Below are 26110 nucleotides of genomic sequence, written 5' to 3'. Positions count from 1 at the left end.
AAACTAAAAGCCTCCTTTAGAGCTGTGTGTCCAATATGACAGCCATTAACCACATGAGGCTATTTCCATTTAAATCAGTTATAATTCCTGGTAAGCAAAAATTCAGTTCCTCAGCTCACTGCTACCTTTCAAGTGCCCAGCGTGGCTCATGGCTGCCATGTTGGGCAATGCAGGTATGGGATCTTGCATTGTCACAGATGACCCTGGTGGACAGCCTGCTGTAGACCTTTCTGATGCCCAAATCACTTTATCCTGGAGTTTCTTCCCCTAAACCCTCTCTCACCAAGTGTACAATCTCTCTGGCTCTCCTTCTCCCCCTTCCTTGATTCCTACCATCACTACTTCCTTCTCCTTTCCTTTAGCAGAGAAAGTAGTCCATGCTTCATCTCAGACTGCAAACTTGTACCTCCAAATCTACCATGAGGCTCAAGACCCATTCTCCATAAAAGGCAGAGGGTGTCTTAAAAGTTTTTTTGTGCTATAACTATCCAGGGCTTGATAGTCAGTATCATCTTTCAGCTGGATATAAAACCTCCCGTGGTAGATAGAGCAGGGTTTTTGGTGCCCATTTTGTAGATTCAGACTCTCTTTGTCCATACAACGGATATTCCTTGAGCGCGCCTGTTGTATGCCAGACATTGCACTGGGTGTGCCAGGTGTGAATGCAGAATCTGGGGGTGTCTTAGTCAGGGTGTTCCAGAGGAACAGAACCAACAGGATGCATATAAAGAGAGAGATTACTATAAGGAATTGGCTCATGTGGCGGTGGCAATTCCAAACTCTGTAGGGCAGGCTGTAAGCTGAAAACTCTGATAAAGGTGATGCTGAAGTCCTTAGTCTGAATTCCCCAGGGTAAGTTGGCTGACTGGAAATTCTAGAAAGAGCCAATGCTGGAGATGAAGTGGAAATTGTTCTTCCGACCTCTGAAACCCTAAGTTTGGCTTCTAAGATTTCCAATTGATTGGATAAGGAGACTCGCCACACTGCTGATGGCAATCTCCTTTGTTGATTGTAGATGCAGTCAACTGCATCTACGTACGATATACCCTTATAGTAGCATGCAGGCCAGTGTTTGCTTAATCAAACAATCGGGCACCGTAACCTAACCGAGTTGGCACATGACATTAGCCATCACAGGGGTTGAGGGAGGGTCCTAATGCTGGAGGAGACAACTGAGCCGAGGGTCTCCTTAGGTGCAGGCCGTGCAGCTGATTGCTGAGGGAAAAGCTCCCAGGATCCCTCAGCCCAAGGAAGGGGCCACTTATGAGGGGATTCAGAAGAAGGAATTGGCCAAGGTGAGTGTCATCTGTCCACCTGGAAGTGTGCTTGTGTGCAGTTGTGGGGGGCAGAGAGCAAATGGCCAGGAGGGAGAGGCTGGGGCTTGAGCTGGGTGGTTTAGGTTGTAATGAGTGAAGACAAGGAGAGAGGGCAGCTGGGGCGGGGGGGAAGCAGGCGGGGAGCCGTGGAGGGGTGGACGGCAACCAGCATCTGGAAGGTGGGGAACAGGGTCCATTCTGGGTTCATCCCGGCTCCCCATTAGGAGAATGGGCAGGCAGGGCCCCCCAAGGAGGTAGAAGAGCTGTAGCAGGGAGAGTGGGTGGGAAATAAAACGTCAGCCCTAGTGCCTGGGATGAGAGAAAAATCCCTTCCCTGGGACTGTGTTGGGGTGGGGGACCCTTGGGGGATGAATGGGCTGTGTTCGCTCAGGAATCCTGGGGTCCCATGTGGGGGTCTGCGTGAGCTCTGTGGGCTGCGGAAGCTTGGGCGGGACCCTGTGGGCTGGGCCTGAGAACTCAGTCTACGCCAGGGCCTCTGTGTAGGGCCCCAGCCGTCATCGCAACAGTCGAACATTATCTTCCGAAATCCGTTCTGAGGTTTACTTGCCTGCAAGAGACTGAGGGTCAGAGAGCACTCAGAACCGGGGGCCCCTGAGGGAGAGGCCCCAGGAAGCCGGCTTTCCTGACTCCTGGGCCAGGGTCTGTCTACTCCTAGGGGTCACCAGTTCACAGTAGCCCCCTCACCTGAGGCAGAAGAATGGAGACCTTTGAACCCAAGGCTCCAGGGAAGGGAGGTGCTGTGTCCAGGGTCAGGGAGGGGGCGAGACCCCCTGAGCACACACGCCCCCCTCCTGCAGATCAACTGGGACCAGCCAGCAGAAGCCATTCATAACTGGATCCGCGGGAACGACAAGGTGCCGGGCGCCTGGGCCGAGGCCTGTGGGCAGGTAGGAACACACCTGGGGCTAGAATTCAGCCAGGCGTGTGGCGTGGCCCCGCTGCCTGTAAAATATCCACACGTGCTTGTCCTGGCTGGTAAATAGCCATGGCCCTGATGCCTCCACCCCACCCCGTTACCCTCTAGCCACCGTGGCTCATCCCCCAGGACTTTCCAGACGGATCCACCATCCAGTAACTACAGAGTCAATGTGTGTTGTAGCTTGAGGTCCCTGTAGCTCTCTGACTTGCCGGTTACATATTTTGACTCTCATGCCTGGGCTCTTGGAGACCACAGCCTTGGCTGCTCCGACTTGGACGTGACCTCCAGCGCTACAGCCTGAAGCCTCAGGCCGGGGAGGGGTACCACAGCGAGGGCCAGGGGCGGGGCAGTGGGCAGGTCAGATGCTGAAGACGGGGTGCTCGGGGTCTCTCCGGCTTTAGCACTCTGAGTTGGGGCTGATGGGCTCTGGCAGGGGGTCTGAGCTTCCACGCTGGGCAGCCAGTACCCCGGCCTAGACCGTCCAAGCTCCCCAGCCCCAGCCAAATGCCTGGAGAGCCCCTGGAGCCTCCCTGCTGCCTCCCTGCTACAGGACCCTTTGCCCTGGCAGCAAAACCCTTTGCCAGTGTTTGGGAGCCTCAGCAGGGAGGCAGCCTCACCCCATGGGCTCAGCTCAGAAAGCTGCGCAGGCTTTCTCCAAAGCGCGGGGCAGAGGCAGATGCAGAGGTTCTCAGGGGCGCGTGGGATGGAGGCGGCCCCGCCAACAGCTCCCCAGCGCAACTGCTATTTTCCAGACTTGCTTGTGGCCCCAAGGCAGGGCCCAAGGCCCTCTTGGGCCTCTCATGTGCCTTCCCTTCTGGTCGTCCCCTGGGCTTTCACCTCCCTACCCCGCTCAGCAGCCCCGGCGGACTGCGCGAGAGGCCTCTCCTCACCTGCGCCTTCCGGTTACCCTTCCTCAACAGAAGCTGACGTTCTTCAACTCGACGCTGAGCACCTCAGGCCTGGTGGCGGAGGGTGAAGCTCTGCCCATCCCAGGAGCCCACCGGCCGGGGGTGGTCACCAAAGCGGGACTCCTCCTCTTTGGGAATGACGACAGAATGGTAACTGCCCTGCTGTCCCCACGCCCCTTCTGGGGTCTCGACCCCAGAGGCAGAGCCCAGGCTCCTGTGGAGAAACGAGGCAGAGTGACACCCCACCATGAGGGAGGGGAGCCCCATTCTTGCCCCCCCGTGCAGGGCTGGCCCTGAGCATGGCCTACCTGGTGGGGTTTGACCACACCCCTGCTACTGGAAGCCTGGGTCCCACTTGCTCTTGCTTAATGGGCACCTCGGAGCTGGGCGCCTGGTGTGGGTGTCACAGCGTAGAGTCAGGGAGAAGCTCTCTCCAGGGAGCCCTGAACGCTGGGGCTCCTTTCAGTCTTGCTAAGTGTCTTGAGAGCCACTGGGCGTGGTCATTTCACCTCTGTGCCTCAGTTTCCTTTTCTGTGACTTAATACATGCAAACACTCAGAGCATGCTTGGCACATAACAAGCTCTATGTAAGTGTAAGCTGTTATTAGTATTAGCAGGTTCTGAAACGAATAAAAATAGCTGTGATTCTTTGAGTACTTTTTATGTGCCAAGAACTGTTTTAAAACTATTTGCATGTATTAAATGTAATCTTCCCAACAACCCTATGAGATATGTATTCATGTTATCATTTTACAGATGATGAAATGGAAGCACAGTGAGTTGAAATTACTTGCCCAAGATCACCCAGTTTGTGCATGGCAGGGATGGGATTCAAACCCTAATATTCTGACTCAAAAACCAACCCTCTTAGCTATGATATTCTGCTGTTACTACTCATTCTGGACAATGGTCTAGATTTTTACTTCTTACATAAGATACTAGGGATAGGGAGAGAGGGAATACTGGAATGGGGTCTTTGAGTACTTTTTGGAATTTCAACAAACTCCATGGATGTTGTACCCTTGGCCATCTCAGCATGTTCAGAGCCAATGAAGTGTGGGGTGGGTTTCCTTGGGACTGGAGTGAATTCAATCATGGGTGCCCACCCTGCATGGGCTGCCTTCAGATACTGACTGGCTGCTCTTGATGCCTGTGATTTTCAATGGTTGGGTGGCTTAGGTATTCAAGACAGAGTGATGCCATTGAATGACAATATCTACCTTAAGTCAGGTTTCCTAGAAGTAGAATTTAAGATGGAAATTCTTGTGCAAATGATTCATTGAGGGAGGGGTCTTGGGAAAATTGTGTGAAGGAAGTACACACACAATATGGAGAAAGTCTAGCCTCAGCCTGATCCCATGGGGAGCTTTGGAGTGTGAATTAAATCTATTACCCTCCCCCCCCCCCCCCCCCACAATAGTCAGTCCTTAGTTATGGCTGACTCTGTGGTTGGGTGGAGGGGCAATTGAGGTACATCTCTCCTGGCCTCTCTGTGTTTAGTAGCTCTGACCTGTCTTAGAACCTTGGAGAAGGTGCAGGTATAGGACATTAGTAGCCAACACTTGCAGTAGGTGGGTGGGTGCACCATTTGGGCAGAAGTGCCTGCTGACTGCATCTGCCACAGTATCTACAGAGACAAGCAAAGCAAAGCAAGGCAAACTCTATAAAGACCCTTGGTTGGAGCACTTCTTAGGAACTTCCAGCTAGTTCTGGCCAGGCTTTAGCTCCCAGAAAACTCCAGAACATCTTTAAAAGGCAGCAGGGTTGGGGTAGGCAAAATCATGGGGAACCCAGCTCCAGATTTGTTAGACCACATATCGCGTGTGCCGCTCTTATAAAACCACTCTTATCAATGATAGATGTTACAATCCATCTATGAGTCCATCAGCTCCTCTTTCTACCTCTGTGTGCCTGGGGTGGGGCATGGCTCTGATGATTTGCCAGGTAGTTCCATGGGCTGTTAGGGAGCTGGGCTGGTTCTATCCTGTCTTGGAGACTTCCAATGTCCCCTTCTCCTCTTCTTCTGTCACTGGGACCCTCGGATTTGACCACCTGGGTCTGACTCTTCTAGGGACTCCATGTCAACAATGGACAAATGAATTAGAAGCTCCTGGGAGCTGAAAAGTTAGGTGCTCCATTGTCCTGGGATGAGAACTTGTAGACTAAACAATTTGTTACTGTCTTGATTGACTTTCAGTGTAGTGCCTACATTTTCCCAATGAGTGTACTTCATTTTTATAGAAATAATGAAATTTACACACTTTTATAAAAAGTGAGAGAGTGGTAGTGGTGGAGTGGCTGAAAGGGAAAAGTGAGCCATGAGGCAGGACACCACATGTCTGATATCTATTCTGTAGTTTCCTTTGAGTTGTAACCTCACCTCTCAGAGCTCCTTAACTCATCAGTACTCTAGACTCCATGTCCCTTCCTCATTGTAAGGATTAGGGTGCCCAGCCTAGCACCCCAAGGGGAATGGTTGTAATCCCTGACCTGGCTGTTATCACTGGTCTGACCACAATAACTGGGAAATCCTTTCTTTTGCAGCTGCTGGTGAAGAACATCCAATTGGAGGATGGCAAGATGATCCCAGCCTCCCACTTCTTCAAGGGATCAGCGGAGAGTGCCCTTGAGCTGACTGAGGCAGAGCTGGTCACTGCGGAGGCTGTGCGGGTAAGAGGTGCCTTTTGGAATACTGTCTGCTGGCAGGTTGAGCACTGATGTGTATTTGCGCATAGCATTTTCTCGAGTTGTGCCATGTACTCCTCATATGGATATGTGTGGTGGCCCCAGGCACAATGGTGGGCTCAGAGATGATTCTTTCTTGGGGTTTTCTGATGTCCTCTTGTCTCTCCTTCCTCTGCCACTGGGATCCTGGGATTTGGCCATCTGAGTCTGCCTCTTCTGAGGACTCATTGTTAACAGTGAACAAATGGAAGCTCCTGGAATAGCTGAAAAATAAGGTGCCAAGTCCCATGGTCCTGGGAGGAGAATTTGTAGACTGGAGCCTTCCAAAAGAGGCTGCCTGACCAGCACAGGCTTTGTGGTCAAACAGAGTTGGACTCCCATCTGACGTTGTCCTCATGTGATGCCACAGAGAGAACGTCCCTCTCTCAGACTCAGTCTTCTTAGCCTAAAGTGGGTAAACAGTCACTTCCCAGAATTTGTTCCTGGTCCCTCCTGTTCCCTCTGTCCATTTCCCTATTCTTGAAAGTCATGCATGGATATTGAGCCTTACTGAATGGATGACATTGGGTGAAATTTTCAGCCATTCATTTACTCAGTTATTTATTCAACTGTTTAGTTCATTTAATTTAAAGACATGTTATTGAGCTCCTACTAAATGTCACACCACACAATAGGAATCTGACAGTCATCAATGCTCCTGCTGTGAACAGCTTACATTCTCATGGACAGCCAATGAGCAACCCAGCAAATGGGTAAAATAATTTCTGACAGTGAGAAGTGCTGTGAATAAAACGAAATTGGGTAATGGGAAAGACGTCAGTTGAGGCTGGTGTGGGGCAGTACAACTTTAGAAGGAACCATCAGGGAAGGCCTCTGAGGATGAGTCATTTGAACTGAGACCTGAATGGAGAGAGAAGCTCTGGGGGAAGAACTCTAAAACAGAAAGAGCAGCAGACACTGAGGCCCTGAGATGTGAGGGAGCTCCCTGTGCTTAAGGGAATTGCAAGAAGGGCTGTGTGGTAGGAGCTCGTGGGTTCAGGGACAAGGGACATGGTAGAAGAGACGAACTGGAGTCAGCAGAGCTAGGCCTAGGATTGGGGTGATATAATGTGTACAGAGGGGAGGAGGCAGCAAGGGATGGACATAAAGACTCTCCTGGTTTGCCGGTGCTGCTATAACAAATACCACACACTGATTGCCTTAAGCAACAGAAATTTATTATCGCACAGTTTGGGAGCTAGAAGTCCAACAACAAGGTCTTGATAGGGCTTGCTTTCTCCTTGCGTCAGTAGTGTTCCTTCCCACCATCCTCTGTCACCTGGTCATCTTGTTCTCCTTGCATCAGGTCCTCTGGTTTCCACTGACTTCTCCTACTTCTGGCTTCTGACTGTGCCCAAATTTACTCTCCTTATAAGGACTCTGGTCATACGGATGAGAACCCTCTCTGATTCAGTTTGTTCTCATCTAAATACTCTTTCACATGTGAGACACTATTCACACATGAATCCACACCTTAACTAATAATAATGTCTGTGAAGGCCACATTTACAAATGGGTTCACATCCACAGGACCAGGGCTTAGTATTGGCATGTCTTAATGGGGGCCATGATTCAATCCTCAACAAGGAGTTTGCACTGGTCCACAGGGCACTGAGAAGTCAAGAACTTCCTTAATTGAAAGCTGATCATTTTGGAGGTCTGCCAAAAATGGCCTATAGTTATTTATTCAAAAAATATCCCTGGAGCAACTGCTCTGGTGCAGACTCTGTACCCAGTCATGGGCTAAAGAGCCAACTAGGCAGGTTGCCCTTCTGGAGCTTATAGTTCAGTGGCAATAAGAATGGGTTAAGGTTGTCTTTTTTTTAGAGCCAGACCCTGAAGACATCTTTTAAGGGCTGAATGGAAAAGACAAAAATTTGACACCTTACCAAGACAAAATGAATGGGGCCAGCAAGAAGTTAAGTTAAAAAAAAATCCCTGCAGAAAGTCTGGTCCTTTGATGGCCTTGACTTTGTGCTCATGGCTTGCTGCTATTCCCCACACCAGGACAGAGACTGGCCACTGCCTGGACTTTAGCCAGAGGGTAGGAACCAGGCCAGGCATAGTCAGGAGTTTCCTGACAAGTCCCCAAGAACATTTGTACCTTCTTTGACCTGAATGGATTGTCTGATGGGACTGAATGTGGAGGTTGACAAGTAGAGGAGATGTATCTATAAGCAGGAATCATGATTGGGCGGGTAGTGACCACTCTGTCAGTCAGAATTCTTCAGAGAACCAACAGGATATTATGTAGATAGGGATATAAATATAGATTACATCTATATCTAAAGAGAGATTTATTTTAAGGGATTGTGGGGGCTGGAAAGTCTGAAATCCATAGTGGAGGCCTCCAGCCTGAAAACTTAGACAAAAGTTGATGGTGTAATCTTGAGGTAGAATTTCTTCTTTTTTTTGAAAACCTCAGTTCTTTGCTCTCAAGGTCTTCAAGTGTTTGAATGAAGTCCTCCCACATTTTCAAGGGTATTCTCCTTTACTGAAAGCCAACTGACTGTAGATGTGAATCCCATCTATGACCTACTTTCACAGCAAGAAGTAGGCCAGGGTTGGACCCAACAACTAGATTCCGTGGCCTTGTCAAGTTGACACACAAGATAAACCATCACAGTGCAATCACTGTGCACTCTCCACATTTGTCATTTTCTCTCCAGCCCCCTGAGTAGGCTGGCCAGGGATTGCTGCCTCTTCAGAGGCATCAGGATAGAGGGAGGATGACATGTCTTTGTTCACACGTATTAATGTCTAAGTAAGGACAAAAACCAGTCTTGTAAGGACAAAAACCAGTCTTACAAGCACCATCCCCTTTTCTGCCATTGCCCCATGCTTAACACCTATGCTCCTAATATTTGCTTTGCTCTCCCTTCCACCACTACACCCACTCTTCAGTGACAGGTTCATGCTGGGGTCACAACCTAAATCCAGATTGATGGGTGGATTAGATGAAGGTGAGCCTGAATGTGCAGGTGGGGATTTCAGGAGGTCAGGAAGTTCTGGTAGGTCTGTTCTGCTGATAATATTGAGGACCATTGACAGATGGTCCCAGAGCAGCTGGGAGTCAGCATGAGGTGGAGCATGAGTGTGGCAACACCAGAGCCTAAAGGTTCTGGGGCTTGAGAAAACCCCTACTTTCCCAGGGGAGATAGTCACTCCACCCTGGAAAGGAGCAATACCATGTAGTGGACAGAAAGAAGCCCACACCTGGCATCAAGCCATGAGGGATGTCATCTGGCTCAGCACCTGCTTCCCGTCCCCCCAGAGAACCATGTTCTCATGGAGTCTTATTTTTTCAGAGTGTTTGGCAAAGGATTCTCCCCAACATCATGGAAGTTGATGACTCCACTGATTTCTTCAAGTCAGGGGCTGCATCTGTGGATGTTGTGAGGTAAGGTCAGGAGTAGAGGAGCCCCTGTACCAGTAGCAAATCATCACAAATCTCAGTGACATAAAATAACCATCATTTTGCTAAGCCTCTGGATATCAAGAATTGGAATTCAGAAAAGACTCAGCAAGGATGGTTCCTCTACTCCAAGAGGTGTGCAGGGTCAGTGGGGAGACATGAACAGCTGGGGGTAAATTGAATTGTTGGCAGCTGGTGTAGCTGGGGTAGGACAACCCATGTTCCAGATGACTTCTTCACTCCCACTCCCATGTCTTGGGCCTGCATTCAGCTGAGCCTGCCAACTGGAACCCCTTCATATGGCTGCTCCAGCATGGCAGTCTCAGGCTGTAGGTGGCTTCCATCTTACATGGTGGCTGAATAATGCAGAAACTGGAGCACAATTTATAGCCAAGCCTGAGAAGTCACCTAACATCACTTCCACTGGACTTGATAACTACAGGCAGTCACATACCCACCCAGACTCAAGGATGAGGGGCTTAAACCCCATCTTTCAATGGGAGAAGAGTCAAAGAATTGCAGCTGTATATGAAAATTGACAGTGAAATTGGAGGTGTGATGGAAAGAGGAATGAGCGTGAGCATGAGATGACTCTAACATCACAGGGGGTACCATCAAGCAGTGTGTATGTGATTGGGGAGTGGGATGGGATGAGGGAATCATGACCGCAGTGTTTTTAATATTGAGGCATAATTTATGCACAGGGAAATGCACAGACTTTAAGTGAACAGTTTAATAAGTTTTGACAAGATATAGACTTGTATAATTCACACCTCAATCAAGATATAGATGTTAGCCTTCCCCCAGAAAGTTCTCTTGCCTCACCTCTTTCCAGTCAAATTCCCCACATCACAAAGACAGTCTATCACCAAAGATGAAATTCACCTGCCTTGAACTTCAAATGAATTATCATTTAGCAGTGGTAAGCTCTAATTTGTATAAAGGGGAAGATGCTTGTTAGAACACCTTTGCTTGCAAGCAACAGTAACTTACTTTAAACTGGCTGAAGCCTATCTGTATGTATGTATGTGAATATATATTTGTATGTAGGTGAATATATATATATTCATTAAGCATGGCTGATGACTCTGAGTGCTCAAATTATGTTATTTACACTCTCAACATCTGTTGCCTCTTTGCTGGTTTAATTTGGGGACAGGGTTTCTCCTCATAGTGACAATATGGCAACACAGTAGCACCAGTTTAATTTCTTATCTTTTCAACATTCCCAGTGAAAAGAGGGACATTTTCCTTGTTAATTTCAGCATTATGTCTGGATTTAAAGTTTACTGGCTCTGATGGAGTCATGTCCCCCAATTATGGCCAAGGAAATGTATATGGAGATGCAGGATCTGATTGGCCAAGCCTAGGTCATGTGCCCGCCTCTGGAGCCAAGGGTGGAGTCAATTACACTATATCTGTGGAAAGAGGAGAAAAGGTCGTTTCCCTTGGAAAATTTGAATGCTATTACCAGGAGTATGTCAAATAGGGGCTCAGAAGGCAGAAAACAAGATGTCCACCATATATGAGGAGAAGTTTCTTGAACTACAAGAAGGCACAAATGAAACTGTGGTGCTCAAGTGGAGAAAATTCATGTACAAAATGAAGAAGGAAGGGTATGTCATTCATATTAATTTCAGTATTAGTGTATCTCCTTCTCCATTAATATTTAACATTGACATGGAATTCAGAAAAGTGTCAGAGAAGCACTCTTAACTGGCCTCCACATTTTGGCTCCCTCAGCAGAGCTGTGAACTGTAGAGTGGGCAATGTTAATCAGAAGAAGAATGCATAGAATTAGATGAGGAAAAGTGGTCCAGGTTAGTCAGTAAAATAGACTGTGTGAAACCTAGTCCCTTGTGAATGCAAGGAAATACTTACACATTACCAAGACCTGTGGGTAAAAATGAAGAGGAAGCTCATATTTGTATCCTGACAACCCACCAGCCTGGGATAAGCCAAGAACACAGCTACAGGTTGACTAAATTGAAAGTCCATCTGAGACTGTATGGAGAACACTAAGCTGTCCTGGCTCTAGGCTTCCCTCCTCATTTTAATGATATTATAATAAGCTTTGTGCAAATAGTAACTCTAGGAGGAGGTGCATGTAGTCCATCCTGGGGCAAGTTCTGGGGAGGAATTTGGGAGGAGTTGATGCAGAAGAGCAACTCTGAGGTCATAAGAGCATTGGGGTTATGTATTAAACCACCCCAAAACATAGGGACTTGAAACAATAACCATTTATTTAGCTCATAGTTCTGTGGGTCAACAATTTGGGTTGGGCTTGGCTGATCTTGGCTAGGTTCAACTGTTGTAAGCTGAGCTCACTTGTGTCTGCAGGCATCTGCCCCATCAGCTGGGCACTGGCTGGTCTGGAATGTCCTTAGTTGGGAGGGCTCATCTCTGTTCCACATTACTCTCATCCTTCAGTGGGCCATGTGGTTCATGTAGTGGGAGCAGGATCCTACGAGAGAGAGGGAGTGTGCATCAATTCTTGAGGCCTAGGCTGATAACTAGGACATTACATCCTCCATGTTTTACTGGCAAACACACAAGTCTTGCTGGTGTGCTCTTGGATTGGTGCTTGGATCTGGACCATTCAATCTTGCTATATATGAGTATACATACTGCCAACCAATCCCTCTGAGAAAACATTAAAACTGGGAGTGATAGGAATACACTGGGCTACAAAATCAGGATACAAAGCCCTGTGGGAAGCTGGAGTCTTGATCCTATGAAACCAGATGAAATGTAGCAAAGACCAAAGTAAGGTCTTCTTTGAAACTCAGAAAAACCAAACCCCTGCTAGAGGATACAAGGATGTGGCTTCTGGGAAGAGACACCAAAGACTGTGTGACCAGGGAGTGCAGTGTGAGGTTATGCATTCACTTGTGTCTCCAACAAATATTTATTGAGCACCTACTACAAGTGAAGCAGTGCACCAGTATTGGGGACACAGATAAGATTCTGGCATGTTAATGCCTCAGGAAAGACAAAATTTACTGTTAAAAAATTATACTTGTGATGATTATTATATGGGGTATCTTAATTAGTCATCACAAACTCATAGAGCACTGTTATGTTTAAATAAACTTTTAATTTTATAATAGTTTTAGATTTCCAGAAAAGTTGTGAAAATAGTACAGAATTCCCATAAACCTCATTCCCTACTTCTTCATTAACATAACACTCTATATTAGTAATGGTACATTTGTCCCAATCAATGAACCAATATTAACATGTTATTATTAACAAAAGCACATCCATAATTTATTAAGATTTCCTTAGGTTTTGCTTGATGTCCTTTTCTATCCTAGGATTGCATCCAGGATCCATTTAGTTGTCATGTTGCCTTACCCTCTGCTGATCTGTGACAGTTTCTCACATTTGCCTTGTTTTTCATTACCTTGACAGTTTTAAGGATTATTCATCTGGTATTTTGTAGACTGTCTCTCAACAGGGAGTTGTCTGATGTTTTTCTCATGATTAGACTGGACTATTGGTTTTTGGGAGAAAGACCACAGAAGTAAAGTGCCCTTCTCCTCACATGATATCAAGAATACCTACTGCTGGGTGTTAATAATCAGGTGGTCTAGGGAAAAATAAACCCAGTCTAAGCTATGGGCTATAATTAGTACTAATATTGTGATGATTCCCTTTTAGAGGTTGTAACAAATGTTTCACAACTGTGCAAGATGGCGGTGGTGCAGAGATGTGTAGGAGCCCTGTATGATGACATACATGTTTAAGTTCACAACTTTTCCTGTACTTGTTTATATATGTTCATGTATGAATGATATGCTTCAATAAAAAAATATAAAAAAGCCCAAAAAAGGGTGCCTGCTCTCAACATGTCTCATTACTGATAATGTTGAGATAGTATGTGTTAGGTTTTCTCCACTGTGAAATTATTCTCTTTCCCACTTTCCATGCTGAACTCTTGGAAATGAAGTCATTTTGTGTGGCTCACATTTAAGGGGTGGGAGTTATGTTTTCCCTCCTTGAGGGGGGTGTGTCTACATAAATTATTTGGAATTCTTCTGCATGGGAGATTAGGAGCTTTTTCTATCCCGTCCCGGTTTATTTATTGATTCAGTCCTTTGTTTATATCAATGTGAACTCATGGATATTTACTTTATACTTTGGGTTATAATTCTAGAGCAATGCTGTGCCCTGGAGGTTCTCTCCGTGCTCACCCTTTTTCCATCTCCTCTCCTCCAGACTGGTGGAGGAAGTAAAGGAGCTGTGTGCTGGCCTGGAGTTAGAAAACGAAGATGTTTACATGGCAACCTCCTTTGGGGACTTCATCCAGTTGTTAGTGAGAAAGCTTCGAGGGGAAGACGGAGAGGACCAGCAAGTCATTGACTGCGTGAGTCCTGGGCCTCTTCCGTGGGGTGTGACACTATAGGTATCCCATCCTGTGGATCTCCAGTGGCACATGAGGGAAACCAGGGTGCTCCAGAAGCCAGGGCCCCAAGCTTCAGTGCCCCAAGCTCTCCCTGGCAGTACTGGATAGCCTGTGAGTGCCAGGGCAGTAAGGCAACTCGACAGAGGAAACTGCCTTCAAAAACCCAGTCTATGGCTTAAATTCTAAGTCCCAAGACATGGGACCAGTATATTAAATAGAGACTTTTAGGGCCCAACAAGGAAAATTAATAATCATATACATTCAACCTGTACATATACAAGTGGGGCGAAGTACTTGCAAATCTATTTTTAAAAGAAATTCTGAAAAAAAATATATTCCCTGGGGTATCTTGGCAAGTTACCAGTTCCCATAGAAATTAGCTTTGGTGTCATTTGTCTGGCTGGTAGTTTGAGGCAAAAGCTGATGGGAAAAGTACAGGTGGCCAGGGTGGATTCCAGGTCGGCCTTGGGATTACGGGAAGGTGACAGATTTCAGGAGGGGCCAGTGGAGTTCCTGCATTCAGCGTGGAATCGTGGTGGAGCAAACCTTACGTCCTGCTTCTAACATGCCGGTCAATAGCAAAGCGACTGGTGGGGGGGGACGTCATGTCCGGTGGCCCCTCCACCTCGATGAGGAGCATTGCCTGCTGCTTCGTATGTGCACGGTCCTGTTACCTTGCAAGGGTCAATAGCTTTGACCCTCTCGGCTTCCCTGTGGGGAGGCTGAGGGACCAGATGACGTCTCGCTGGAGAGGGATTCAGCCCAGGCGGGCTGCTGTCACCACCGTGCGCTCAGCATGGCTCTCCACTCGGCTGCCACCGTTGCCCACGCCGGCTCCCTGGGCGAGGAAGGTGGTGGGGCAGGGGCAGCGAAGGAGCCCTGAGGAGCGCTGGCCCTTTGGTTCTGTGAGGGTGTGTGAGAGAGTGTGTGTGTGTGAGAGAGAATGAGTGTGTGTGAGTGTGAGAGAGAGGGTGTGTGAGAGCATGTGTGGGTGACAGTGTCTGAGTGTGTATGTGAGAGTGTATATGGAGTGTGTGTGTAAACGTGAGGGTGCGAGTGTGTCTGAGAGTGTGAGAGAGTGAGTGTGTCTGAGAGAAAGAGTGTGTGTCTGAGAATGTGTGTGTGTGAACAAGTGTGGTGAGAATGAGTGTCTGAGAGTGTGTGTGAGAAAGTGAGTGTTTCTGAAAGAGTGTGAGTGTGTCTGAGAGAGTGTGAGTGTGAGCGTGTGTGAGTGTGTGTGTGAGAGCATATGTGAATGAGAGTTCGAATGTGTCTGAGAGTGTGTTTGTGTGAAAGTGTGTGTCTGAAGAGTGTGTGAGCGTGTCTGAGTGTGTGAGTGTGACTGTGTGAGCATGTGTGGTAAGAGAGTTTGAGTGTGTCTGAGAGTGTGTGTATGTGAGAGAGTGTGAGTGAGTGTGTCTTAGTGTGTGGGTGAGAGGGTATGAGTGTGAGAGAGTGGGTGGGTGAGTGTGTGTGAGCATGTAAGTGTGTGTGTGTCTGGGTGAGTGGGTGCATGTGACACCCATCGAGGGTGTCCATGTGCAGATCTGAGTTTGAGACTACGAATATTTCTGCTTATTTGTGCGTCAGTATGTGTGGGAGTGTGTGAATGTGTGTGTGCATCTGTAAGTATGCAGCTGTGTATGTATGTATGTCTGGGTTAGTGTGTGTGTCCCTCTGGCTGACCATGTGCAGGCTGTGCGCGTGAACCTAGGAGTGTCTGCTGTATGTCTCCGTGTGTGTCCCCGTGAGTGTGTGTGTGAGCACGTGTGTCTCCTGTCCCTGGCGGGCTCGTGCTCGTCACTGAGGTCCGTTTGTGAAGACTCTGCCCTGCAGCTGATGCAGTGTGGACGACTTCCTCCCAGGTGGAGCAGTCAGTGAACAAGCGGACTGTCCGAATGCCCCACCAGCTCTTCATCGGGGGCAGGTTTGTGGATGCCGAGGGCAACAAGACCTATGAAACCATCAACCCCACAGATGGACGTGTGAGTACCAGCCTCCTTCACACCCCAACTGCTGTGGGGCCACGGCCCAGGGAGTGCAAGATTTTGACTTGGTCTTTGGAATGGACCCAAAAAAATTCCAGTTACCCCCCAGCCTTCCCTTGACCTTCACACCCCACCCCGTCCTGCTGTAGAAATGAAGTAGAGAGAAAATAATGAGGGAGGCCGGAGGGACTCTGAGGGGTCTTGAGTCTGCTTCAGAGGCTGGGAACAGAGTTAAAATCCCCAAAGGAAACATGCAAGCCCCCCCCCTCCAGCTCCACACGGCAACAAGAACCCCGGCATGGGCCCCACCTTTTCTAATATTTGTACTATCCACCTCCCAGCAGGAAATGCTTCCTTAAATTGAATTCAGTGTTTTTCAGGCTTCCTTGATCGTCACACTCAGTATTGTACTTCACGGCCCAGGACGCGTGTCCTGCATTCTCACACTCACATATCTGACCCAAAAGTTTCATGAAACAAGACTTACAGATATTTTTCTATCCCATCCCATCCCATGCTATCCTATCTCTTAACACTCAGGGTCCCTTAAGAAAACAGCACACTCAAAATGGGTAATTCGAGGGGAGTTTAAAGACAGAGTACTGACAAAGGTAGGGAAGATAAGAGTGTGCAGTACCTTCAGGGCCAGAAATGTTGGGCAGGTGTTATCACCCCTTGAATGGAAGGAGCAACGGCAGAAAGCAGCACAGGGATAAGGCAGCTGTGTAGGGGGTGCCTTGGCAGAAAGGGCACGGCCACCTGCAAGGAGGGCGCTGACAGAATAAATACTGGACCTCGTTCCCTCCCTCCACTCAACCTCCCCTTGGCCAAATCCAACAGAGAGCCAGGGGCCGAGGAGCCTGTTGCAGCAACGCATCTGGGTGATTTCTTGGAGCCCAGAACAGGGTGGCAGAAGGCTTGAGAGTGGATTCAGAGGGCAGCACTAGGGATCTGCCTTTAATATTTTGTCTACTTAAGAAAAAAGTTTCTAGCTCTGGCTTACTAAATTCATGGTTTTGAAAAACCCTAAGCTGACCCTCGGCCTTCTAGCTACGGCTGGAGTCTGCTGCCCTGGCTTGGGCCACCTTGGGGATGTGGAGAGAGGATCGTTGTTCTAGAGAAATGCATGCAAACCTTTCCCAAGGCCCCCAGCCTTTCCTTTCCTGGAGTAAACCATTCCAGTTGCCTCCCACTGGCTGTGTCACCTCTGAGCCCGCCCACCTGGTCCCTGGGCACCCCTGGCTCACTGGGGTTCAACAGTAGGAGGGCCAGGGGAGGGGTGGGAGGATGTCTGTGAAGCACCAAGCCCAGGAGGCTCTCTCTTCTCCTGCCACAGGCCATCTGCCAGGTGTCCCTGGCCCAGGTGGCTGATGTCGACAAGGCAGTGGCTGCTGCAAAGGATGCCTTTGAGAATGGTTTGTGGGGGAAGATCAGTGCCCGGGACCGGGGAAGGCTTTTGTACAGGTAAGAGCTCATCTGTCTGTCAGCCATCACCCCCTCCAACACACTGTGAGGTAGAGAGGAGGGTGGGCCCAAAGTGGTTTCCCTTGTTCTCTTCTCCCAGACCTCGGCTTGGGGGTCCCCACTTGAGGAGGCCGAGTCTGGCTGGGAGGATCAGAAAAGGCTCTTAAAAGAAGTGACAGAGGCAGAAGGGATTTACCCAGACAGAAATGGCTTTAGGAGAGGAGATAGCACATGCAAAGGTGCAGAGCTCTAGAGGCAAGGATAAGCTTCATGTAGGAGAGGTAGATTGGTTTGCTGGAATGATACAGCTTGTACTGTAGAAACCATGCAAGCAAGGTAACATGCTTCAGTTACCTTAGGCCAAAGAGACTTGGAGTGGGGTGGGGTGGGGTGGGCAGCTCCCGTAATCAAAAGACAGGAAGGCAGACCCCTCAGGAAGTATCTCCCAATCTCCTCCTTCATTTATTGCTGCTTGTAATTGCTCAAACTGACTCTTACTTCACAAAGGCAGAAACAAAGCTGCCCCAAGCTCATATTCTCCTTTTTAAAAAAAAAGAGCCACAGGGGGAAAGGGTCCTCCTCCCTTGGTCTCAGTTCAGAAGTCTTCAGCAATGATTTGTGATTGCTCTAGGTTATGACCTCAGGGTGGGAATGTGGCTGCTCCTCTCGAACCACCTAGCTCCAGTGGGAGAAGGAGCAGTTGCCCCCAAAGAAATGGGGTGATGTTTAGAGAAGAAGGAAGAGGGCTAGGCAGGTGGACCAATGAGTGTTCACAGAAAGCCTTCTGAGCCAATTTAAGGACTGGAATGTTATTCTCTGGGAGCACAGAAGGCCAGAAGTTGGCTTATGATTTGACCAGAATGTGCTTATTGTCTGGAGAGAGAAAGCCCTTGCCTTTGCCTTGTGGTCAGAATGGCTTTTGTTTCTATTCCAGAGTCAGAAACACCATGACAGCCCCAGCAGCTGAGAACCGGAGAGGGAGCTTGCACGCTTTACCAAAAGGAATAGAGACCAGAGGGTTTGGGGCAGGCAAGAGCTATAAAGGTCTGGCTTGTTCAGCCTGCCATATTTCAAGTTAGTTTCAAGACCCCTTGAAGAATCATCAATTTTAGGAAGCCATTGGCTAATGACAAAAATTCCCTAGAGCACGTAGAAAATCTCTAGACAGACCTTTAAAGGAGCCCTCTCCTCGAGGTGCTCTGGTGCCATCTAATGGAATGAGTTGGAACAACTCTAATGATCTACAATAATAGCGAGATGGCACCCCTGCACAGCTGGAAGTAAAGAATTAGGCCCTGAGGTATCCTTAGCAACCCAGGCCTTGCCAGTGCAAACCTTCAGTCTTCTCAAATGAGGTACCTTCTTGCTCTGCCACAGCTCATTAAGACAGGCTTGGTAGATTTGTAATAGGTGGGCTAAGATAGGGATTTCCCAGAGCAGTGGCTACAGAGCGCCTCTGGTTAAATCAAGGAATAGAACTACCATGGGTATTATGGAACAAGGAATGAATTACAGGAAAAAGATATTATATAATTATGGGAGAAAGTGGAAAGAAAGATCCAAGGGAGAGTTAGAGAGCATGACTAACCAATCCTCCTGAACCCTTGGTGGACAAGATGGAGCTTCCAGGGGAATCTGGGAAGCCAAGTCATATCCAGTTCCCAGAACGGGACCATGGAGAGAAGCTGGTGGGAAAGTCCAAGGACAGTTGTTGCCTCTGTGTTCAAACCACTTCTGAAGGTCTACAGCCAAGGATCTGTTGGTGGGCAGGGCTAGCAGTTGGGAAGAAGAGCTAGTGTAGAGTGGGAGAGAGAGGACAAGCTGGAATCCATGGGAATGTCCTTGGCCATATCCATTATCTTTAGGGAGTAACAACTGCTGCTTTACTTCTGCCTCCCAAATTTCATGGGATAGACACCACTTCGGGTCAATTCTAACTTGGCATCCTACAGCAAAAGGGGTTCTGGAAAACCTATGTCCAGCTTGACCAAGTTGACCATAGAACAGTCCTGCAGAGCTCCCCTCTCAGGACCTCCTAGAGAATGTACTCAAGTGATAATTCCTGTAGTTTATGTATCCTGGGAGTTGGATTTATGACACAGTTACATCACGTACAGTTGGCATTGTCTATCCTTATAGCTGGTGGAAACTTCTTCCTTAAAATGCCACAATACTTTGTTTTTGCTATTTGGTATCAAACTTCCCAGAAAGTGATTTACACATTGCATTTCTTATCCAGAGAGTGACCCTTGTTTCACTGTTTCTGAGGCAACAGCATGGCTCTGCTACTGATTTCCTTGTGCGCATTCAGTTAACAGTTTAATTCGACAAACATTTTTTTAAAGGATTTATTTTTATTTATTTATTCCTCCCCCACTCTTGTTGTTTTTCACTTGCTGTGTTTGTTCATCTTCCTTGTTTCTTTTGGAGGCACCAGGAGCCAAATGTGGGATCTCTGATATGGGAGGGAGGTACCTAATTACTTGATCCACCTCCACTCCCTGCTTGGTTGTGTCTGTCATTATGTTTCTCCTCCCCACATCTCTTGTTGTGTCATCTCCCTGCACCTGCCCATTGCACCAGTTTGTTGTCTTCTTTAGGAGGCACTGGGATCTGAACCAGCAACCTCCCATGTGGTAGGTGGGAGCGCAGTTGCCTGAGCCACATACATTTTCCTCCACAAACATTTATTAGGTGCTTACCTAGTGCCCACTTAGAGCTGGGTGCTGGAGACACATTGGCGAGCAGTAAACCAGGCATGATCCCTGCCCTTAGGTTCCAGCTTAAGGAGAGGCAAACATTGATTAAATAATAATCTGAGTAATTATATTATTATAAGAAAGGTAGACAATGCGATTAAAGGACATGTTAGGGAGATGTGATTAGTTTTGCGGTGGGGATTCAGTTGGCTTCCTAGAAGATTTGACTTTTGAATCCAAGTCCGGAAGAGGCACAGACGATAAGGAAGTGGCCCAGCAGTGTGGGAGAGGGAGCAGCACCCAGGGGTCCTGAGGTAGGCGGGGCCCTGACTTACCTGAGGACTCCGTGAGGCCAGGGTGAGCAGGCAAAGGATAAAGGTGACGGCACCATGGTCTGTGAAAGAGACGGGGCCAGATCTCTGGTTCTGGAAGGCCAGGCAAGCTGAGATGCCACCTGAGAGCAGTGGACAGCTGTTGGGGTGTTTCAGTGGAGGGTTTAGGCAGGTAGGGACGGGGCTAGGTTTGGGGCTTGTAAAGATCAGTGTGGTCACCAGGTGGAGAAAGGAGAAGGGAGCGGTGGGGAAGTGAGTCCTGGGCTGTCTCTAGGCGGTCGCTGCCCTGAGGGTTTCCTCCAGAGCTGGGGTTTCCCACCTTTCCCCCATCTGCCCTGCTCCCTTAGGGACATGACGCACTCATGTCCATGAGTGGGCGAGTCTGAAGATTTCAGAGCTGATCAAGAAAAATATTAGACCACTGGATGGCAGGAACAAACGTGCTAGTTATGGAAGGTGCCTCTGGCAGCTTTGTGGGGCCAAGAGAAGATCCCTCTCAACCTGAAACCTTCGGGAGGCTGCTGTCTGGGGCAAGCGTAGCAAGGGAAACTGCAGAGGGAAAGGGGAATGTGAATGCAGGTGGTGGTGGTACGTCAGGGCCACGTGCTGCAGTCATCTCTTTGGGAAGTGTCAGGGTGAGAGAGCTCTGGGGGCTCGAAGCACCTTGGGGCCTTATAACTGCAGGGTATTATCCTATCTATGGCTCTGAGATGTTGGGTGTAGTTTTGTAGGGTATGCAAAGCAGCTCAGCTCCAAATGGTTAAAAACGGCTTCCCTGGGTTATTTTTAAAAACAATTGTCTATGTAAGAATTTGACTTTGGCACCCATGGGCTTTTGAGCTGAACAACAGGCCCAGACTTCCATGGAGAAGTAAACGACACCTGGCACCGATACACAGAGGGCACCTTCAGCCCACTTCTGTAACAGGTGGCTTCAGTTACAACTCACAAGTGTCCCACAGCGGCAGGCCCCAGAGTGGCCCTTGGGTGGGATTAGCCGGTCAGGATCTTGGCATTGGTGAATGCCCCTACTCAGGATGGACCTCCTGGGGGTGCCATACCTGGCCTCTTTACCCTAACACTCCTCTGGTTATGGGAGGGCCACCTCTGCATCTCTGGAGGGGCCAGCTTCAAGGACGTGCTTCCCCACACTCAACTGTAGGTTTGGTTGGTGCTTGGAAGAAAGTCACGCTTTCTTCTAGTTAAAGCTGTCCAAAGAGAGGAAGGGTGGCCTGCTACCGATGTGGGGAAACACCTTTGCAGGTGTTTATAAAGGAAGATTTATGAAGGATACTGAGAGGGAAGACAAGAGAGGGAAAGATGTACCTACCCGGTAAAGAAATGTTATTAATCCCATTTTACGGATGGAAGAACCGAGGTCCCCGGGTTTGGTATGGCAGAGCTGAGAGTGGAGGCAAGGGTCCCCTGACGTCTTGGGGATTGGGGACTTGGCAGAGCTGTGCCAGGACTCAGTCAACCCCCGTTTCTGCCTTCCATCCCTCGGCCAGGTTGGCAGACCTCATGGAGCAGCACCAGGAGGAGCTGGCCACCATCGAGGCCCTGGATGCAGGGGCCGTCTACACGCTGGCTCTGAAGACCCACGTGGGCATGTCCGTCCAGACCTTCCGCTACTTTGCTGGCTGGTGTGACAAGATCCAGGTGGGGCCCTGGCCTCTTCCCACCATCAAGGCGGGGCCAGGTCCACAGGAGGAGAAAACCAAGGGGCAGCATATTAATCTTCTATTGCTACCAAAACAAATGACACCAACTTAGTGGAACTTTTTAGCCCACAGTTCTCCAGATGAGAAGTGCAGACAGGCTTGGAAATCAAGGTGTTAGACAGGCTGGGCTCTTACCTGGAGGCATGGGCAAGACACTGCATCCAAGCTCTTTCGGGGTTTGGCAGAGTCCGTTCCCATGACGTCCAATTTCCTCGCTGGCTGTCAGCCAGGGGTAGCTCATGCCTCCTACAGGCTCTTCTTGGTCCTTGCCTGTGGCCCCCTCCATCTCTGAAGGCAGCAATTGCAATCATTCTGGTGCTTTGCATCTCTTTGATGTCTTCTTATGCCACCTGTGGGAGTAAATTCTGCTTTTAAAGGGGCTCAAGGGATTATATATGAATAATCTCATAATTTCCCCATCTTAAAGTCAACTCTGCCATGTAACATAGCATCATCATGAGCGTGATAGCTCACCTTATTCCCAGGTTCCAGCAATTAGAGCCAGGAAGCTGGGGACCGATTTTAGACTTTGCTGTTGGTAAGGATGGAGAAACCCTTACTTGGGAAGACCCACAACTCCAGGGCTCACTGGGGGTCTACCTGAGGTGGGGTCTGTGAGCTCCTTTCCACCCACACCCAAGGGGCTGAGGGGGAGCAGGGGCATCGTTGCAGTGAGGGAGTGGGTCACCCCCATTGCTCTCCTCCCTTTCTGCTGCGGAGTGTGTGGAGCCCAGCACCTCTTCCAGCCTCCGCCCTGGTCCTCCTTAGCCAGCACAGCTGCTCTCAGCTTCAGAGACGACTGTGTCCCCCCTGTGCCCCACCTTCGCCCTTTCTCTGCCCAAATCTCGAAGCCCAGAGGCTTTCCCGTACCAGGACCTGCTTCCCGCCTCAGGACTCTGTCTGCCAGGCTCCACGGGAAGCCCCTCTCTGAGCTCCCCAGCTTTCCTCTGTCGTGTGCGAGATGGGTGGATCTGGCCTTCTGCCCATCCGGATGGCAGGGAGTCAGGACGCGGAGCGGCCCCTGCTCCTCCCGGGGCCTGATGGGAGGCTGGCTGCCCAGAGGGGAGGAGCAGGAGCCCTCCTGTAGCGCGGCCCTCTGGGTTTCTTCCAGGGCTCCACCATCCCCATCAACCAGGCCAGACCCAACCGCAACCTGACCTTCACCAAGAAAGAGCCGCTCGGGTGAGTCGCTGCGATGGCCAGGAGCCGGACACACACCGGGGCTGTCCACCCCACCTGCGTGTAACCCGCACAGCAACCCTGTGGCGAGTTCAAAACACCGTTCCACGGATTTATCCAACAGCTATTTATTTGCCGGCTCTTAAGTACCTAATATTTCATGTGCTAGAGGTGGAGGAATGAACAAACCTCACAAAAATGCCTATTCTGCATGAGTCGAGGCGATAAAAATAGTTTTCCCTTGTAAAGTACTTGCTGTGTGCCCGGTACAGTTTTAACCACTTTATAATTTTATTTAATTTTCACAATAACCCGATAGCAGACAGAGTTGCGGTGGGAAATGGAGGATGCACCCCAAAGACTTTATCTGCAAAGAGTATAAAGATCGATGTGCATAGAAATTAAGAACTCCTACAAATAACAAGGAACTGAAAAACATGGAGAAATTAGCAAAGGAGGTAATCAGGCACTAAGCAGAAGGGGAAATAGAAGCTCCCAACAGACAGGAGAGAAGACGGCTGCTCGCGGGGTGGGTCTGGGTTTTCCTTGCCCCAGCAGCTGAAAGCCTCTTCCTTCAACAGACCCGCCTGCAATGAGAAGGGTCTGCCAGTGAAGCCACAGGGAAGGGGAGGGAGGGGAGCTCCCACCCCTGCGGGGGGCAGGTCCTTGGAGCCTGGGAAAGGAGGCATGGCAGCCACTTTCCTGAGCGTCCACACCCCACCGGGCAGCAGTGCGGGCCCCAGAGGGCACAGCAGCTTGGCTTGGGATGGTGACAGCAAATGCCAGAAGCACTGGCGTCCCCCTGCTGCTGTCCATCCCTGGAGCATCACGCGGCTGCCTGAGGCCTGAAGCAGAGCTCTGCGCGCCCGCGCAGGCGCCTCTCCAGGAGCCCTGAAGTGAGGAACGCACCCGCAGGGCAGCCCCTAGACCTTCCCAACGCACTGCCACGGGCTGGGGCCTCTGCAGTAGACATGGAGGTAAACGCAGGGCAGAGGCCTGGCCGGGGGCACCTCTGGGGAGGGGAAAGCCCCGCCCGTATCAGCACCAGGCAGCGGGGGCCACCTGCCCGGTGCCGCTGCACTGGTGCAGGATTCCATGGGGCGAGCAGGGGTCCCACAGTCACTGCATGTGGCCCAAGCCACCCCCAGGGGACTGCCCTGTAAGGGGCGTGTGTTCAAGTGATGTCTACTGTGTACTTGGAAACTAACACAGATGAGCACTCCCGGCCTTTAAGGAGGGGTGCGGCCAGGAGGCTCCTGTCCCTCAGTGGGGCTGTGGACACAGGAGACCTTCCATCCTGGAACCCAGGGAGGGGCAGGCTGGAGACCCAGGGTGGTGACCCGAGAGCTGCCCTCTCCAGAGGAGCCCACTCCCCCGCCTCCAGGTGGCACTTGGCAACATCTGGAGACATTTTTGGTTGTCACAACTGGGAGAGTTGCTCTAGGACAGCACCCACGCTATGGGATTAGGCATCCCAACTGTCAAAGTGCTGCACTTGAAAATCCTGCCACAGGGGATACTGCTCAGAGACGCTCCCTGGGGAGCAGGCTTGGAGCAGAGCCGGGGACTGGGTGGACCTTGGTGTCCCTCAGGCCTAGACACGACTCTACAAGGGCCCTGACCCTCAATCACCTGCAAGGCGTGTCCACACCATCGCGCCCACAGAGGGCCTGGAAGACGCCCGGCTCACACAGCCAGCCCAGGTGCGGCAGGATGCGAACCCAGGCCCCCGGCTCCTGCCCACCTGCTCCAGTCCTAGCACATCAGGTCCTGTGTCCTTGCCCCTAGCCTCGCACATAAACTGATGCCCTAAAGCAGGGAAGAGGGGCAGTTCTCCCTTGTGCACCGGGTGGGCCTAGATTCTGGAAACCCATCGACTCTGCCCTGGTGCCACTGATTGGCAGTGAGCCTTGGAACCTCAGGCCTTCATCTCCTCCACCTCACAGTCAACCTCTTAGGAAGAGGAGACTCTCTGGAGCCACGGGACCTGAATCCCAGCTCGACCCCCTGCCTTTGGGCAAGTTCCTACCCTTCTATACCTTGATTTCCTTACCTCTAAAATGGGAAAAATAGTGCCCTCATCATTGGGCTGTCTTGAGGATTAAATGAGCTGAATCTGTGTCAGGTGTTGGGCCAGGGCCTGGCACACAGCAAGTACTGTGGAGGAGGCATTAGGCACCGTTACCCCATGCCGAAGGCCGGGCAGGCTTCTGCTGTAGAACTGAGAAGAATTCCCTAGCTGATGTGGAGAAAGCACAAAACCAGATCTTTCTGAAATTCACACCATTTCACTGCCTCCCTTGGGTTCCCCAGTGGTTTCCCAGTGCACCTCAAGTGAAATCAAACTGTGGACTGTGGCCCCTACTTTATCTGCAGCTCTTTTCCTCAGTCCCATCCTTGTACCCCACTGGCCTCTGCTGCTCCCCACCCCTTGGGCTCCTGGCCAACTCCACTTTTCCCCTTTCCCCCAGACCTGCCTGCCTTACATTGCATCCCCTCTCCAAGTGGCATCTCCTTCTATTCTACAATCCCATTCTCTGCTCTATGTAATGCACATCTGTCCAAAATTATCCTGCTGTCTTCCCAGTGCTCATCATCATTCCCAGCATGCACTATGTGTTCCATAAGCATTTGTAGAATGAGTGAATGAACCAAATGTATAGTGCCTTCTCCCAAGGCCAATGACAAGGGCACAGAGGTGTGATGGTCACAACTGCCCAACTGGAGGTTTGTTCTACCCTCACCCCTCCTTTAACTGCAGACTGTCCCTGACATACATAAAGACCATGCCTTACAGTGTCATGACAATCTTTAGAAGTCAATGTTGGGAGTGGATGTAGCTCAAGTGTTTGAGCACCTGCTTCCCATATACGAGGTCCTGGGTTTGGTCCCCCACACCTCCTAAAAACAAGCAAACAAATGAAAAGCCAACTCTCATTGGGGAGTGGCTAGAGCTCAGTGGTTGAGTGCCTGCCTCCCGTGCACAAAATCCTGGACTCAATCCTAGATGCCTCCT

General features: G+C 49.8%; 1 protein-coding gene across 1 annotated transcript in view; it reads left to right on the top strand.

Annotated features, from left to right (window-relative positions):
* ALDH1L1 (aldehyde dehydrogenase 1 family member L1) overlaps positions 1-26110 on the top strand; it is a 60877-nt gene that overhangs the window by 9270 nt on the left and 25497 nt on the right. Inside the window, exons 5-14 of the mRNA XM_058288577.1 lie at positions 1194-1295; positions 2135-2224; positions 3177-3314; positions 5709-5834; positions 9197-9288; positions 13525-13672; positions 15577-15696; positions 17036-17163; positions 21703-21853; positions 23027-23097. Of these exons, the coding sequence (XP_058144560.1) occupies positions 1194-1295; positions 2135-2224; positions 3177-3314; positions 5709-5834; positions 9197-9288; positions 13525-13672; positions 15577-15696; positions 17036-17163; positions 21703-21853; positions 23027-23097 (1166 nt within the window). The remainder of the gene's footprint in view (positions 1-1193; positions 1296-2134; positions 2225-3176; positions 3315-5708; positions 5835-9196; positions 9289-13524; positions 13673-15576; positions 15697-17035; positions 17164-21702; positions 21854-23026; positions 23098-26110) is intronic.

The sequence above is a fragment of the Dasypus novemcinctus genome, chromosome 26 (assembly GCF_030445035.2).
Source record: "Dasypus novemcinctus isolate mDasNov1 chromosome 26, mDasNov1.1.hap2, whole genome shotgun sequence".
NCBI lineage: Eukaryota > Metazoa > Chordata > Mammalia > Cingulata > Dasypodidae > Dasypus > Dasypus novemcinctus.
Note: the sequence above shows the minus strand (reverse complement) of the source record. Positions and strands in the feature narration are given on the sequence as shown.